Source organism: Eublepharis macularius, chromosome 16 (assembly GCF_028583425.1).
Source record: "Eublepharis macularius isolate TG4126 chromosome 16, MPM_Emac_v1.0, whole genome shotgun sequence".
Taxonomy (NCBI): Eukaryota; Metazoa; Chordata; class Lepidosauria; order Squamata; family Eublepharidae; genus Eublepharis; species Eublepharis macularius.
In genome coordinates this window covers 43,838,254-43,854,211 of record NC_072805.1, presented here as the reverse complement: position 1 = coordinate 43,854,211, position 15,958 = coordinate 43,838,254, and the positions used below count along the sequence as shown (strand labels likewise).

At 43.8% G+C, this 15,958-nt stretch overlaps 1 protein-coding gene across 1 annotated transcript in view; it reads right to left on the bottom strand.

Moving 5' to 3' along the window:
- Nucleotides 1–15,958, bottom strand: part of CDH13 (cadherin 13) — an 879,383-nt gene that overhangs the window by 43,774 nt on the left and 819,651 nt on the right. Inside the window, exon 11 of the mRNA XM_055000790.1 lies at nucleotides 7,125–7,267. Coding sequence (XP_054856765.1) covers nucleotides 7,125–7,267 — 143 coding nt within the window. The remainder of the gene's footprint in view (nucleotides 1–7,124; nucleotides 7,268–15,958) is intronic.

Below are 15,958 nucleotides of genomic sequence, written 5' to 3'. Positions count from 1 at the left end.
TATGCATTCCAGCTAGTTGCAATCCAAGTGAGCAGCTTATCCAATTCCCCGTTAATCTCGGTGTTGTTTATCCTCCAACTCATTGAAACTAGCAGCCAGTCAATATGTTGGAAAAGGTTGGAAGCGACCAGGGTTCATTTTGAGGGGGAACATGCAGGAACACAGTTCCGGTAGTTCTCCAAAGAGGTCACATGTCAGGTGGCCCCGCCCACCTGATTTTTGGCCATTTTTGGCCCATTTTGGCCTGGATTGGGCCCCAAATGTCCTGGTTTGGGTCTAAAACAGCCCGGATTGGTCCTAAAATGGCCAGGATCAGGCCTCTGACGGGTGGTGGATCACTCTCCCGCTCAGCAGTGGCCCAATCCTGACCCTTTGGGGCCCCTTTTCCACCATTTTCAGCCCCTTTTTGCCATTCTGGGCCCAATTTCGGCCCTGAATGGTCAGGATTGGGTCCAAAACAGCCAGGATAGGTGATATCAGGGGGTGTGGCATATGCAAATCAGTTATTCTAATGACACACTTCCAGTGATGGCAAGGGGTGTGGCATATGCTAATGATTTGTGCTAATGAGTTATGCTAATGAGTTTCTGCAGCTCTTTTTCTATGAAATGACCCCTGGAAGCGACTAACCCAAGGTCTGTGATGGTGTGCTTCAATTGTCCATAGAAGTCCGTCGCCTCCACTGGGTTTCCTTCTTGGCAATATTTTTGAAGGAATGTTATGGAATTCTGTAATTTCATGAGCCTCTTCCCCACTTTTTTCCTTTACAAAAGGTTGTACGTCTGCACTAAAGCAGCAGAATTGATTCTGCCGCAATTTTCCTAGCCAACCAATGCTAATGCCCAATTTTCTCAGGATTATTATGTTCCCAATGAGCTACATAATACATGTAGCCTGGTGCTTGAATAATTTAATGCAAGTAGAAATCATTCTTAGGACTTTCAGAGAAGGTTAAATTAACTGAAATAGTATCAAGCAAAAATGCAATGCTACAGCTCCCTTGGAGAACAAGGCCATCCATAAACGTCAGTGGCTAATATTATTTCCCCCTCTTTTCAATTTTATTCAATATTTTCTTTTCAGAATCAGCATGGGCGGGCGTAGTTTCATGACAGAGCACCTCTTTTGTGTTTAGAAGGTCCCAAGTTTAATCCTTCCAACTCCAAGGAGAAGAAGACGGATCTCAGGTAGCAGGTGTCAGGAAAGACTTCTCTCTCTCTGAGACCCTAGAGAGTAAATAGCAGAGCAGAAAATTCTGGGCTAGATCATAGAATCATAGAACCATAGGATTGGAAGGGACCTCCAGGGTCATCTAGTCCAACCCCCACACACAGCCCGTGACCCCTGCTCCATGTCCAGAAGATGGCAAAACATTATCAGGATCCCTAGCCAAACTGGCCTGGGAAAAATTGGTCCCTGAACCCAAAGTGGTGATCAGCATTACCCTGGTCGTGTAAGAAGGGGCCATGAGAACTAAGCACTGATGTAACCCTTCCTGCCCTCCCTCTCATGATCTGCCCAGGTTCACAGAAGCAGCATTGCTGTCAGATAGCCATCTAGCCTCTGCTTAAAAACCTCCAAAGGAGTGCCTGCCACCTCCCGAGGAAGCCTGTTCTACCGCTCTGTCAAACAGGTCTTCCTAACGTTTAGCCAAAAACTCTTTTGATTCCATTTCAACCCATTGGTTCTGGTCTGACCTTTTGGAGCAAAGGATGGGCCAACGCTGTAGAGTTTTCACCTTCTTCGGTCACAGGACTTACTGAGTTGCAAACAGGTTACATCAGAGTAACATGACAGGAAGAAGGAGAACCAGAGGTGTGACTTCACTAGCATCAAGCCAAGATTGTGGGCAGTAGACCAAGATTTCCAGGGACAGAGAACTCAAGCTGAGCACCAAGATATGTACCATAGTGGGGCATCATCTCCACCCTAGAAAGACTTCACTTCACCATCCTGTAGCTCAGCATGAGTGTAAACAGGCAAGAAAAATCATAGAATCATAGAACTGAAAATGACCTTAAAGACCATCTAGTCCAACCCTCTGCCCAATGCAAGAACAGGCTGAAGCATCCCTGACAAGCATTCATCCAGCTGCTTCTTGAAGACTGCCAATGAGGGAGAACCCACCACTAGAGGTGGGCACGAACCAAAATACAAACCAAAGTTCATCACGAACTTGGCCATTATTTGTGTGTGAATAGGCGGTTTGTCGGAGGGCATTTCTGATGAAACCCAACAAACCACGATGAACAGTGATGATTTTTAGGCCACACCATTTGGTTCATTTTTCGGTTTGTCACTGCAGACAGCCTGGTGCTGATCAATCAGTTTCCTAGGCAATTGGGGGGATGGGCTTTCTGCAGACCTTCTGCTGCCCAGGAAGTGATGTATTCACAAACCCAATGAACTAGTTCGTGAACCAAACAATTTCATGCTGGTTCACTGTGAAATTCATCGAACCATGAACCACAACAAACAGCCATTTTCCCGATTTGGGACTGCCTCTACCCACCACATTCCTGGGCAGCCAGTTCCACTGCTGAACTACTCTTAACATGAAGAAGTTTTTCCTAACATCCAGCCGGTACCTTCCCTCCTGTTGATTTGAGTCCAGTGGCATCTTAGAGACCAGCAAGATAATCAGGATAGTTTAGGTGGGTAGCTGTGTTGGCCTGCAGTAGAACAGCAGGATTTAAGTCCAGTGGCACCTTAGAGACCAACAAGATTTTGAGGATAGTTTAGGTGTTGGTCTGCAGTAGAACAGCAGGATGTGAGTCCAGTGGCATCTTAGAGACCAGGATAGTTTAGGTGGGTAGCCGTGTTGGCCTGCAGTAGAGCACCAGGATTTGAGTCCAGTGGCACCTTAGAGAGCAACAAGATTTCCAGGGCATAAGCTTTTGAGAGTCAAAGCTCCCTTCTTCAGATATGAACGACGTCTGGGAAAGAATGACTTCGGGCAGCTGGATGCATCAGCCTTTGCCTCCTCTGCCACCACCACTTTGCCACCTCTAGCCTAGATGAAGAACTGACCATTAGACTCTTTCTCAGCACAAAAATCAACCCATACATAAGAGTTGTCTTGCTAGAAGTGGTCCCATTCCAACACCCGATAGTCAGATGCCTCCAGAAGCTCCGAAGAAGACATGCACATAAGGGTCTGCCTACACATGAATAGGACATCATTTCTACAACGGTGCATGCCAGAAGTGTCCAGAGAACTTACGCAAATGAATCAAATGATACACAACAGACTCCACGCCGCCACCCCTTCTTGCCCTGGCCGGCGATTGAGTTGCTGTAGCCATGCAAGAAAATTCTTTCCCCAGTAATACCAGAAGCGGTTTCTCAAACAAACACACACAGTTCTGATCGCTTTATAGTTAATGGATACGCACACACGACATAAAAGATACATCCTCCAACACCAACCAGTGCAGGATAAGGAATATGTTTGGCGGCATTCTTCTTCAAAGAAAACCACCATCTCCCACATATACTGCTGTGCAAAAAAAATACATTTATGAATATACAACTAAATCACCATAGCTAAGTGGGTCCCCCCCTTCCCGTTTTGCATTTTAAAGCCATATTCTTGTTAAAACCCTGCAAATGTTCCCTGTACCAAATCATGAAGCACAAAAATGTGAAATTACCCTCTTAGAGAAAGCATTTTACAATTCATCGCTGCAACGAAACCAGATGCATCGCTGAGAAGCGTATTAGCTTTTTAAGTTATATATACATGCACATGTACGTGTGCGCACACACACACAGTCATACAGACACACACACACAGTCAGTCAGTCAGTCAGACAGACAGACACACAGACACACAGACACAGACACACACACACACACACACACACAGAGCCCTTATTCATATTGCATGGCTTTCAGCTGTGCCGTTTTCCTCCTCTCTTTTTAATGCGGTACCAAAGTAACTTGCAATGAGTTTTCATAAGATCCTTTTAATTTAGGTTATGTGCAACAGAAGGAACTTTAATCTGCATAATATGTTAAAAATATTGCATTTTAACAAGGGTTTTTAATTGTGTTTTCATTCTAATTGCCATTACACGTTAAATGGGACGGAATCTGGCATGACGAGGATGTTACTTATTGATGCTGTGGTGTCAAGGGCTTAATATTAGCTCAGAGAATATTCTTTAGGGGGCAGAAACCAGAATTAATTCTGCTCAGACAAGTAAGAACCTTGATGGTGTTTTTTTATTTACTATGATAAGTAAGGCCTCACAACAATTGTCTCTCGTACAGTTTGCGGTATTGATCATTCCAAGTCTGCCACTAGCCACAATAAGCAACATGGGTGAAGGATACAAGTCCCGTGGCACCTTAGAGACTAACAAGATTTTCAGGGTGTAAGCTTTCGAGAGTCAGAGCTCCCTTCTTCAGACATGAATAGTAATGGAGATCCCTGAGCCATTATAAAAGGACATAAATCTGACATTAGAAATCACAACACTACCAGCGGGAGAACATATTAAGCTTCCAGGACTTAAAAGTGGCTGTCCTCAGACAAAAGCTTACACCCTGAAAATCTTGTTGGTCTCTAAGGTGTTGCTGAACATGTTGGGTAGACCAACATGGCTACCCATTCAACAGTGGTCACTTCCTAATACTCTGAATGGAAGAGTGCATGTTTACTAGATTGACTGTGGAATCAATCTTTGGCAATTCTCATAAGTATTTCCCCAGTGGTACAGCAGGATTTGAATCCAGTGGCACCTTAGAATCAAAGCTCTTTTCTTCAGATACCTTCTTCATATCCTGAAAATCTTGCTGGTCTCTAAGGTGCCACTGGACTTGTATCTTGCTGTTCTACTGCAGACCAACACAGCTACCCACCTAAACTAACAATATAGATGTTGCGTGGCATGAAGTTGGACAAATGAACATTTGGGGGTTGGATTTTGCACAAAATAACAACAACAACTACTACTACTACAACAACAACAGTATACTTTGTATGCTGCTCTGAGAGGGTGTTAAGTTGTCCTGAAGGGTGGTATATAAATCGAATGTTGCTGTTGCGTTCCTGCACTGACGTTGCAGCCCTATGCAGAAGTCAAAGGGTCTAGAAAGGTGTAACTCTATTTAGTATTGCACTCTTGACCTCATGAATCTGCCTTATACTGAATCAGACCTTTCGTCCATCAAGACAGGTTCATTGTTGACTCAGGGCCAAGCTACACATGACGAATGACACTTGAACGGCAAGTGGATTGAGTGGAGGGCAAGTGAACAGGGAGAAATACACTTGCCGTTCAAGTGTCATTCGTCATGTGTAGCTTGGCCCTAAGTCTCCAAGGACGTAGGCAAGGGGCCTTCACATCATCTACTGCCTGGTTCTTTTAACTGGAGATGCCGGGAATTGAACCTGGGACCTTCTCCGTGCCAAGCAGATGCTCCACCACTGAGCCACAGCCCCACCCCTCTTAGAAGACAAAGGAATTCCTGCTCCTTCAAAGCAAACTGGCTGGAGATCTTGAGGGTTTTACGTCGCAGCCTGTGACTTGGTTCAGTTGCTCATGTGATCCTGAAGTTGGTTTGTCTTCATTTGAAGGCACGAAGGAGGCAGCAGGAATGACTAGAAAGGCTCCTCTTCCTTCCCAGGTCGGTGCCTGAAGCTAGTGCTGTGTTTATGGCAGCTCTTCCATTGCAATCTGCCTGATTTTTTTGAGACTGGAGGTCTGAAGCTGTGCCTATATAAGATGGTCGGTCTTGACTATTACAGAGGAGTCAAACAGCATGTTAAAGACTACAGAATAATAGTATAATAATAGTAACATTTGATTTATATACCACCCTTCAGGACAACTTAACACCCACTTAGAGTGGTTTACCAAGTGTGTTATTCCTATCCCTACAACAGGTACCCTGTGAGGTGGGTTTGAGAGAGCTCTGAGAGAGCTGTGACTGACCGAAGATCACCCAGCTGGCTTCAAGTGGAGGAGTGGGGGAATCGAACCAGGTTCTCCAGATTAGAGTCCCACTACACCAAATTGCATTTCAGCATAAGCTTTCGTGAGTCAGAGCTCATGAGAGAGCTCTGAGAGAGCTGTGACTGACCCAAGGGCACCCAGCTGGCTTCAAGGGAAGAGTGGGGAATCAAACCCGGCTCTCCAGATTAGAGTCCTGCTGCTCTTCACAACTATGCCAAACTGCATTTCAGCATAAGTTTTCATGAGTCAGAGCTTGGATGCATGACATGTCTGACCATTGGGTACCATGAAGAATACAACCTTTGATTCTAGATTCCTAAATTCCATGCATTTCCCCAAGACTTGGCTTGTTCAGGCCGGCTTTCCCACCTTCTCTCCTGAAAAAGAGTTTTGCTAAATACATTCATATGTAAATCACGGGGGGGGGATTCTAGGCTGGTTGCCCACCATATGCATATTCATCAAACACTGACAACATGTGATAAGCATACATAAAAGATGTGAGGATACAGCTGTGCCATAATTTTGCAATCACTGTCTTAGTCATACATCACTTTGGACTTGAGCACAGGGAGTCTATCTAAAGCCAGTACCAGCAATTGTGTGAGTGGCTACCTAGGACATAGGCAGAAGTTCAGTGCTAAATTCTCATTGTTGGATTAATAAAATAATAACAACAACATTCGATTTATATACCACCCTTCAGGACAACTTAACACCCACTCAGAGAGGTTTACAAAAGTGTTATTATTATTCTCATAACAATCACCCTAAGCGGAGGCTTAGAGAGCTCCAAAGAGCTGTGACTGACCCAAGGTCACCCAGCTGGCTTCAAGCAGAGGAGAGTGAAATCAAACCTGGCTCTCCAGATTAGAGTCCTGCCTCTCTTAACCACTGCCAGGGTTACCCAGCTGGCTTCAAGCGGAGGAGCGGGAAATCAAACCCGGCTCTCCAGATTAGAGTCCTGCTGCTCTTAACCACTGCCACAGTCATGCTCAGTGAATGTCAATCAAACTTAGGTCCTATAATAGACCAACTTTCTCAGTATAGGAACCGATGACCTGCTTGTGGAGACAGCTCAAAGTAACTTAGATGGGAGGAATAACTTCCCGCTTGACATCCGCTAACCACCTCCTGCTTTCAGAAATTGCTGTTACTCACCACTGTCAATTGCAAGAAAAGATGCAGTGTACACATTATTGATGACGTATGATGATTCCCGATCAAGGATATTCGTAGTGAGAATAGTCCCGTTTGTTGGGTTGATTTCCAGCCAGTTGGCTGGATCTTTGTCCACAGAGTATCTGCAAAAAAAAACAAACAAAGAGAGCAATGGTTTGGGTATTCGGCTGCAACCCAAGAGAGTACTGATGCAACTAAAATAGATCTTCGCTTGGGCAGTTGCTGTGGAAGTTTTAGCACTTCCACATTTTGAACTGCAATTCAGTTTCACAAACACAACGAACTCTCCCTCCGTTTTGCTTTTCTGAATATGCAGTAATTGTTGACTGTAGTATAAATTCGTTTTTAGAGTTTAAAAGAGAGAAAGTGTAGCAACCCCTCTTAACCAACCATCTTTAACCAAATCCAAAAAAAAAAGATTTGTCAACAATTGCCAAATGAAGGACGCACAAGACATCCTGCACAAACACATCACAATGTAGTCAACTGAAAGCCAATTCAGACACACTAGTATGACAGGTGGACAATCCATCCATCCATCAAACATCTATTCTCCGAAAGAGGAAAGTGACGTGTTCACGGCTAGCAGCAATGATGATTGACGGTTCTCATACACATGTGACACGCGACACGTTGACAAATGCTGTTTGTATTTCAGATGCATTTGTATGCCTTGTTCTCCTCTGTTGTTGACTCTGTCTCCTCTAATTGCACAGCCTCGTCTGTCATTCATTATCATTGTATGTCGCCAAGTGTTGGAGGCATGACCAACTATAACAAGGGGTTATGTTGGTAGAAAAACAGCCCATAGCATGAAAATTACTGTTTTATGCTCCGTGAAATCAAGAAGAGCCTTTCTGTTAATTGCAGTGGACTGCAGGAAGGCAAAAAGACCAATAAATTAGAGACACCCATTGACTTGAACAAAAGCAGCCGGATAGTTCACTTGGAATATGCAAATCACCAACGGCAGAATGTTTAACTGTTTACTCAGCAATTCTTTCTCTTTTGCCCAGCATGTTCTTGCTGATAGCACTCTATTCCTGACATCTGGCCCAAGATGTCCAGATTTTAATCTTTCAATAAAAAACAAACAAAATCAAACAGCCAGCGCAATATGTCTGATAGAATCTTGACTCCGCATTTGTCATTTCGGCAGAACATGGATCTATAAAATCTTGTTTAGCTATCTGAAATGAGTCCGCTCCTTCCAGACATCATTTTTTTTCTTGGGAAAAAACAACAACCACACTCTTGGGGAAAAAAAATAGCAGACTCAAACTTGGGAAAAGCTGGAGTATAACAAAAAAACAATAGACAATTAAATTACATATACACCTTAGATAAATATGCTACAGAGAGAAAAGAGGAAATGGGAACGCTGTGTGGGGAAGGAGGGAAGGGGAAGTGGACTTCCTTAGAGATGTGTAAAACTACCAGGAGGGAACAGGCTAATCTTATTGAAAACCAGTTTCGCTGGCTTTAAAGTTCTGTCAGAAGTTTCACCTGCAACCCACTCACCCTGTATTCATCTAGCAAAAATCTGTCCCATCGAGAAATGTGCAATTCCTCATCCAGGTATTGTTGTTTTGTGTGTTGGCTTTCTCAAAATTCCAGGGCCTTCTCGATTTGGTTCAAATTTCACTTTAGGCAACATTTGGTAGAAACTCTTGATTTCTGAAAGTGAATACAACTCAAGATGGGGACGAACCAGAAAAAAGTGAACCATGGGGTTCGTGGTTCATCACATTTCACGAACCACGAACTTTCACGAACCTGAATTATTCAAAAAGGCCTTTTTTCTCAGCTAAGAGGACGGTATTGTAGGAAAGGGATCCCAGATGTTTCACTAATGAGTTAAGAACCATAGATTTCTCCATTATATTGCCTTACACATTATCTGTTGCTTTAAATATGTACTCCTATATCCTACCTGTGCTTTATGTTGTTCAGTGTAAGTCCTGGGATTTATTATGTTCCGTTTCAGCAATTCCTCACCCCCATACTGGATCCTTGCTAATATTATATCTTCGTAAACTTATATTCTTTTACCTCATGACATTGTTTATGGAAATGTTCTTGACACTGTATGGAAATGCCTGCCCTTGTCCTTGCCACTGATTGTACTAATCTCACACTATGTAATCCGCCTTGAGTCTCAGTGAGAAAGGCGGAATATAAATGACATAAATAAAAAAATAAAAATAAAAATAATACTGGTTTGGTTGCAGCAATAATTTCCCCTGATCTCTCTCCTACAGTGGAGGGGCTTCCTGCCATTTTTACCCAGTTTAGGTGTCTTCCCTCTGAAATTATGACATTCTAATCTAACCCTAACTGCCATAGGGGGGTACTGCCCCCTCAGATTTACTAACATCTAGCAGTTAGCCACCCAATCCCCTGGTTTGTTGTTATTGCTGGGTCATGCGATATGGGCACCACAGCCACTCTCTTTTAGAAATCGCTGTTTGTGTTGATGTTTTTAGTTGGTTTTAAACTAAATTGTTATGCTGTTTTATATTTGTTGTACTCTGCTCTGAGCCTGCTTGTGGAGACAGTGGACTATTGATATTGATGTTGATGTTGATGTTGATGTTGATGTTGATGTTGATGTTGATGTTGATGTTGATGTTGATGTTGATGTTGATGTTGATGTTGATGTTGATGTTGATAATGACCCCGTCTTGGGACAGTTATTATCTATTTGTTAATTTTATAATATGAACTGTTGTTTTATGAATAGTTGTTTAATATTTTATTGTATTTTTATAACTGTTGTACCTTGCCCTGAGCCCACTTGTGGGAAGGGTGGGTTAGAAATGATAATGATAATGATAATGATAATGATAATGATAATGATAATGATAATGATAATGATAATGATAATGATAACCCTAATAGTTTGAACCTACCTTCATTGAGTTTCATGTGAATATGCCAGGCGTTGCACTCATTTGCTCAACAAAACATGTCATGCCAGTAATCTGGCATGGCAGACACTAATCTGTTCTCCTCTCCGATTGTCCAAGCCAGACCAGGCTGTTTGAGAGGTTAAAAAAAAAAAGAGAGCCAGAAGCCCGATGGGATTTTACCAATTTGGATTCTGGCCCGTATATTGTTGGATCAATTTGTTGGATGGACAAAGATATAAAAATGATGCTCTCGACTCTACGCTGTGTGTAACAACATTCTGTTTGCTGTAACATCTCATTGTCTTGACTGAGAATGTTGCTATTGGCATCTCAGAAAGCTTTCGGTCCCAACGGGAAAGGGGAAGAGAAGAAACGGATGCAGCCACTAATGAACAGTGAATGATACAGTCCATGAACTCTGCTTGTACTTCAGGTCTAATAACCATTTAAACATTAATCAATAGATAGGCTTTATCTTCCATGGAAATGGGTCATTAGAATAATAACAACGCTCTTAATTATTTTATACTATTGCTTTGTTCGAGTTTTTTTACTTTAGGAGCTTTTGAGAAAAAGAGACTTTGAAACAAAAATATACATCAAAATATAAAAAGGGAAGCAGAACCCACACCCAGGTAGGAAATTTTCAGTTTTCTGGCACAATCGGAGAGATTTCAACATTCCAAGTTAGTGATGTAAACGATGCAGAAGTTTCCAACGAATCCCAGTTTCCTGGCTAATATACAAAGCTAAACTCCATGAAGTGTAATTTTATGGACAATAGGGGAATGCTTTTCCTACCAAAAGCAAAACTAAATTTTCAACTATTGCCAGTGTACGATGCTGTATAACCAAGATATTGTTCTTTGCTGAATTAAAAAAGATGCGGAGTTCCACTGGTTAAAAATAAATATCCATTAAGGATAAAATCATAGTCAAACTCCTTGAGATCGTGTAATGGGGAGGTGAACTCCAAACAATCAGTTTTTTCTCAAGCAGAGTTGGCCTGATCCATTGTCCAGCATACCATCCGATGTACACATGGTGTACTTCTCACCCCACAAACTCCATCTCATAGAGCTCAATGGTGGGCAAGATGGCCTTCAGATGCGTTCCTCTTGCTGAGCACACCCTCTACTGCCCCCTAGAGGATGGTGAGGAGCATAACTTTTTAAGTAGTTCTTTAAGCCACAATAGCAGGGCTAAAAGGCATCAAGGAGGGTTACTGACGTGATGCTGGAACTATCTACTCAACCAGGAAGTGGAAGTTCACTCCGCAGAAGCCTCTAGGACACTGCAAGATCATCAGGCCTATCTCCTATCACCTGCTGTAAGGGGAAATGAGCAAATGGTAGGGGCAAAGAGCAACTGTGAAACCAATCCGGTTTTGTTGGATGGCACCATCAGGAACATGTGCCAACTGGCATTCCTGGCTGCCTGCCAATGTCCTGGGTAATTAACCAGAAATTGGAAACCATAATGAATTTCCCTGAGCAGCAGTTCCCGAAATTTAAGCTTCCTTGCTCAGTTAGGAGTCGGTAGCAGGAGGTGATATACACCCAAACTGTCCTTTTAGCTTAGAAAGATGATGTGTAGAAGGAGGTAGCAGAGTAGAGAGGAAAGGAAGAGATGGGCTTCAAAGGGAAAAACCTTCAAAGGGGCCCCAATTATTGCCTAAAGGAAAATAACAAGCAGAAGCAACCACCAGGAATGGGTTAGCGGTGTGGTTAGTGGCCACATCAGGTGGGATCTTCTGCAGCAGAAGCTTGACCTTTCAGTTCATTTGTTTTCCTTCCTCTCTCCCATATATATTGCACTGATTAAACACTGCAAAAAAACAATCTTGATGCAATGTATTTTTTGGTGGTGTTTCACTGATGTGCATATGCATTCCTAGATAAAGGTGTGCAAGCACTGAGTCATTACTGACCCACGGGGGGACGCTGCATCATGACGTTTTCTAGGCAGACTTTTTGTTCCGGGGTGGTTTGCCATTGCCTTCCCCAGTAATCTACACTTTACCCCCAGGAAACTGGGTACTCATTTTACCGACCTCAGAAGGATGGAAGGCTGAGTCAACCTTGAGCCTGCTATCTGAACCCAGCTTCCACCAGGATCGAACTCTGGTCGTGAGCAGAGCTTGGGCTGCAGTACTGCAGATTACCACTCTGCGCCACGGGGTTCTGTGCCATGAGGCATTCCTATATACTGGTAAACCCTCACCCACAACTAATCTTGATGCAACTGTGTATACAATCATTATGAGCCTGTTCATTTGCATGTTCATTTGCATGTTTTAAACAATGTTCATTTGCATGTTTTAAACAATGCATATGCAGTAATTTGGGGTCAGGGGGAGACCCCTGACCCCACAAACTAAAAACTGTATTAAATGGTTCATGCCGAATATGGAAATAAGCAGGGAACAATGGTGAATACCTAATACTTTGAGTTCACTTTAGAAACCAGAGAACTTCAAACATCTACAGATATGTCCAGTTGACTAGAAGTTTGATAACAACCTTTAACTATGAACTAACTTAGATGGACTTGGACTAGTGTGTTCTTTCAGACCTGCTTCTTGGGACATACACACACCCCTCCATTTTGTCTTCACACAACCATGTTGAGCTGCAAAAGAGTGATGGGTCCAAGGTCATCCAATAAGCTTTGCTACTAATGTGGGATTTGAACTTCAATGTTACTAGTCCTCATTCTACCTGTGAACCAGTCAGCATATCATACTGGTTCTGCAGAATACTTTTCACATGTGACTGCTTGAGAAACATGGGGATAAAAGGCATCTGGATTTTGAAAAAGCAGCACTCAACCTCAGTTTTCCTTGTCCGTAAAATGACAGTAACCGTGTTCTGTCTGCAAGCCCCAGCAAGACAACGTGCAAAGGCCTCTTTATTTATTTCATGCATTTATTCACATCTTTTATAGTCCGCCTTTCTCACTGAGATTCAAGGCAGATTACACAGTACTAGTCAGTACAGTAAATTCCTAAGACATAAATACGGCACATAAATGCAAATTTAAACTAATAGAACGTGTTGTTTTAATGCTGCAATGAAAAGGGGGGAGGAAGAAATGTGTATCTTTCCTTGTTTTGGCTGTTGACGCTACAATAATTCTTGTCTTCTAATTTCTCATATACTCGCTGACACTCTCAACATTCACTTACGTACCACCTGTCAGAGCTTTCCGGTTTCATTTGCTTTGTGTGATTGAACAGCGGAGCCGCCAGTCTCTTAGGGTTTCATATTAAACTTTAAGACACTTTTTTTAAAAAAAGAAAGCTGTTAATAAAAAAAAATGGTGGTGTAGATTTCAGAAAATTATTTGGATGCTTTCATACATTGTGGCATAGATATGTTGGCAATAAAACAGCTCTCCTTTCTAAAAGAAAAACTGCTTGCTTTTTACTCCGAGATTACCCCAAGATTTCTATGAGGTTTGCTTGGTTTGTAAATGATAAACAAATAAATCCTTTAATTAGGTTTCTGGGACCTACATAACATAGGCCCCAGAAACCTAATTAAAGGATTCCATGTTTGGGCCATTAGCAGAGTCGGTTGTTTGGCATAGGAAACGTGATTATAGGTGGTTGTGAGCTGGTTCTGCTGGCGGCTGTGTGTGCAGGAGAGAAAATAACAAAGCATACACTTCCTTATATTTAGAAAGGAAATAAGAGTTTTTTATTGTAGGAACTCCATACTCTGAAAGGAAAGAATGAGACAGATCCTAACTACCTATCTAATCTAAGGATGGGCATGGATGCTAGGACAAGGCCTGCATCCATGCTGCCAAGATGGAGGGAGGAGAAGGAGAGAGATATTGCCTGGAACAAAGCCAGGAAGAGAAGAGGTGACAAAGAGGAAGTCAGGAGGAGGAAATCCTGAGAATAGCAATCTACATGTCAAAGGACAGTCAGAGCAGTAAGTAAACAGAGTGCCCTGACCTCTCTATCTTTCTAACTCTTTGGTTTGTCCCCCTCTGAAACCTGAGGAAAGGGACAGCGCTGAATAGACATGGGCACGAACCGCATTACGAACGCTAAAACCCCATGAACTGCCTGATCGTCTGGTTGTGATCTGGCAGTTTGTGAGTGTCCAAGGCCAACGAACCAGCGTGTGTAAGAAGCCCGGTTCGTTGTGTCCGTCCGCGATTCGTGAAGCCAGACAGTCGCTGAATCCTCCTCTTCCAACTATAAAGAGTTTGTAAAGAGTTCCAATGCCCGTCTCTCACTGATGCTGTGTGTTTCATGGCAGTGGCTGCCATCCCAGTTAGCTGGGCACAGCATTATTGTCATACCCCAGGAAGACAATGAGGACATATAGATCTAATCAGTGCCCACAAATTCTGCCAGCAGAGAAAGAGCCAAGAGGTTTGCAGTAAGCAAGCCCAGAAGACTGGCACGCTCCCAGATGCTAGGCTGGTGGAACCAGGCAGAATTTGAGCTGTGCCAGTCAAGAGGAAAGAGCATCCTTTACACGCTGGCTTTTGCAGAGCACAGAAAGCAAAATGAAGCATATGAAGTGTTTGCCAGCAACACAATCTAGTGTGTGCCAAATTAGCACGGTGGGGGGGGGGGAGTCTGCCCACAAACTAATGGTGAGCTATTTCTTTTGAAAACGCGGCTCTTACAATTCTTCCGTCAGGAAACTGTTCAAAGAATTTACAGATTTAAATGAATCTGGAAATATCTGAAAGAGGTACTGAGGCTGTTGAGTCAGACCAGAACTCTGGAGCTTGAAGAATAATTTATTAAGAACAGATTTTGATAATATGTGTAGAGGCTGCAATACGCAATGGCTAGAGTACTGAACTATTTGGGAGACTTGAGGCTAAAGTATGTGGGGGCTGTTAACTTAGAAAAAAAGTGACTGAGGGGTGATATGATAGAGGACTGCATTTTTTCCCTCCCACTCCTTAGTTCATTGGGGGCGGACAATTGGGGTTGCTAGGTCCAGGTTGGGAAATTCCTGGAGATTTTGGGGGTGGAGCCTGGAAAGAATGGAGCTAGGGGCAGGGCCTCAGTTGTTGCCAAGTAGGCCCCCTCCCCTGCTTTAAAACCTGCCATGAACTGTGTTAAAGTTTCCTGCATTACTGTTTCACTGCTGCACAAAGATTGCTTTGCACGTGTGTGCTCTGATACACGTGTCAGTTTCCTGCCTGCGTGTCAATTACCTTGCTGCTGCAATAGACTGTGTAGTTTACTGACTCCATGTTTGGTTAACTGCACAAAGGACTCTATTTCTGGGCAGCCCTGCCCTGACCTGTATCTGGACTTCCTAGTGTGCGTTTGGACTGTGTTACAAGTGTGCCCCGTGCCTGCATTGCCATCTGCCACGGACCGTGCCTGTTCCCTGCCTTGGACTGTGTTTTAAAGTGCTGTTCCCCCTGCCTCGATGGAAGCCTGCCTCATATGGGCCCAAGCCGCTGCTAGCAGCCGGGCGCCTGCCGGGGAAACCTCCAGCGAGCCTGGCTAGGCGCTCCCTGGTCAGTTCCCACCTGGAGCCTCCCGCGAGCCGGTCCCCGAGCTTGCCCTCGCTACCGGGCAGCCTGCTATCCAGCCCCAGCCATGCCCAGCCGGCATCCATGTTCTCAGGCAGCCAGAAGACCCTGAGAGGAAGACTGCTTTGGGAAGCCATTTCGGCGAAGCGGGCACACCACGTCCGCAGCGAGAGCCCCTCGCCCCGCTCTGCATATCTTAGGAGCCGCCCCGGAGAAGGAACTAAGTGCCGACCATCCCAAGCACTTAGAGAATGCATCTCAAAGAAACCTCCGCATTCCAGAAGCTGATGACATCAGGACAAGCCCTGTCCGCTGGAACATCCTTTCAGCCCACTTGGATTTCCCCCTCCCTCTTTTGTCCCCTCTTCCTGAGGTGTCACT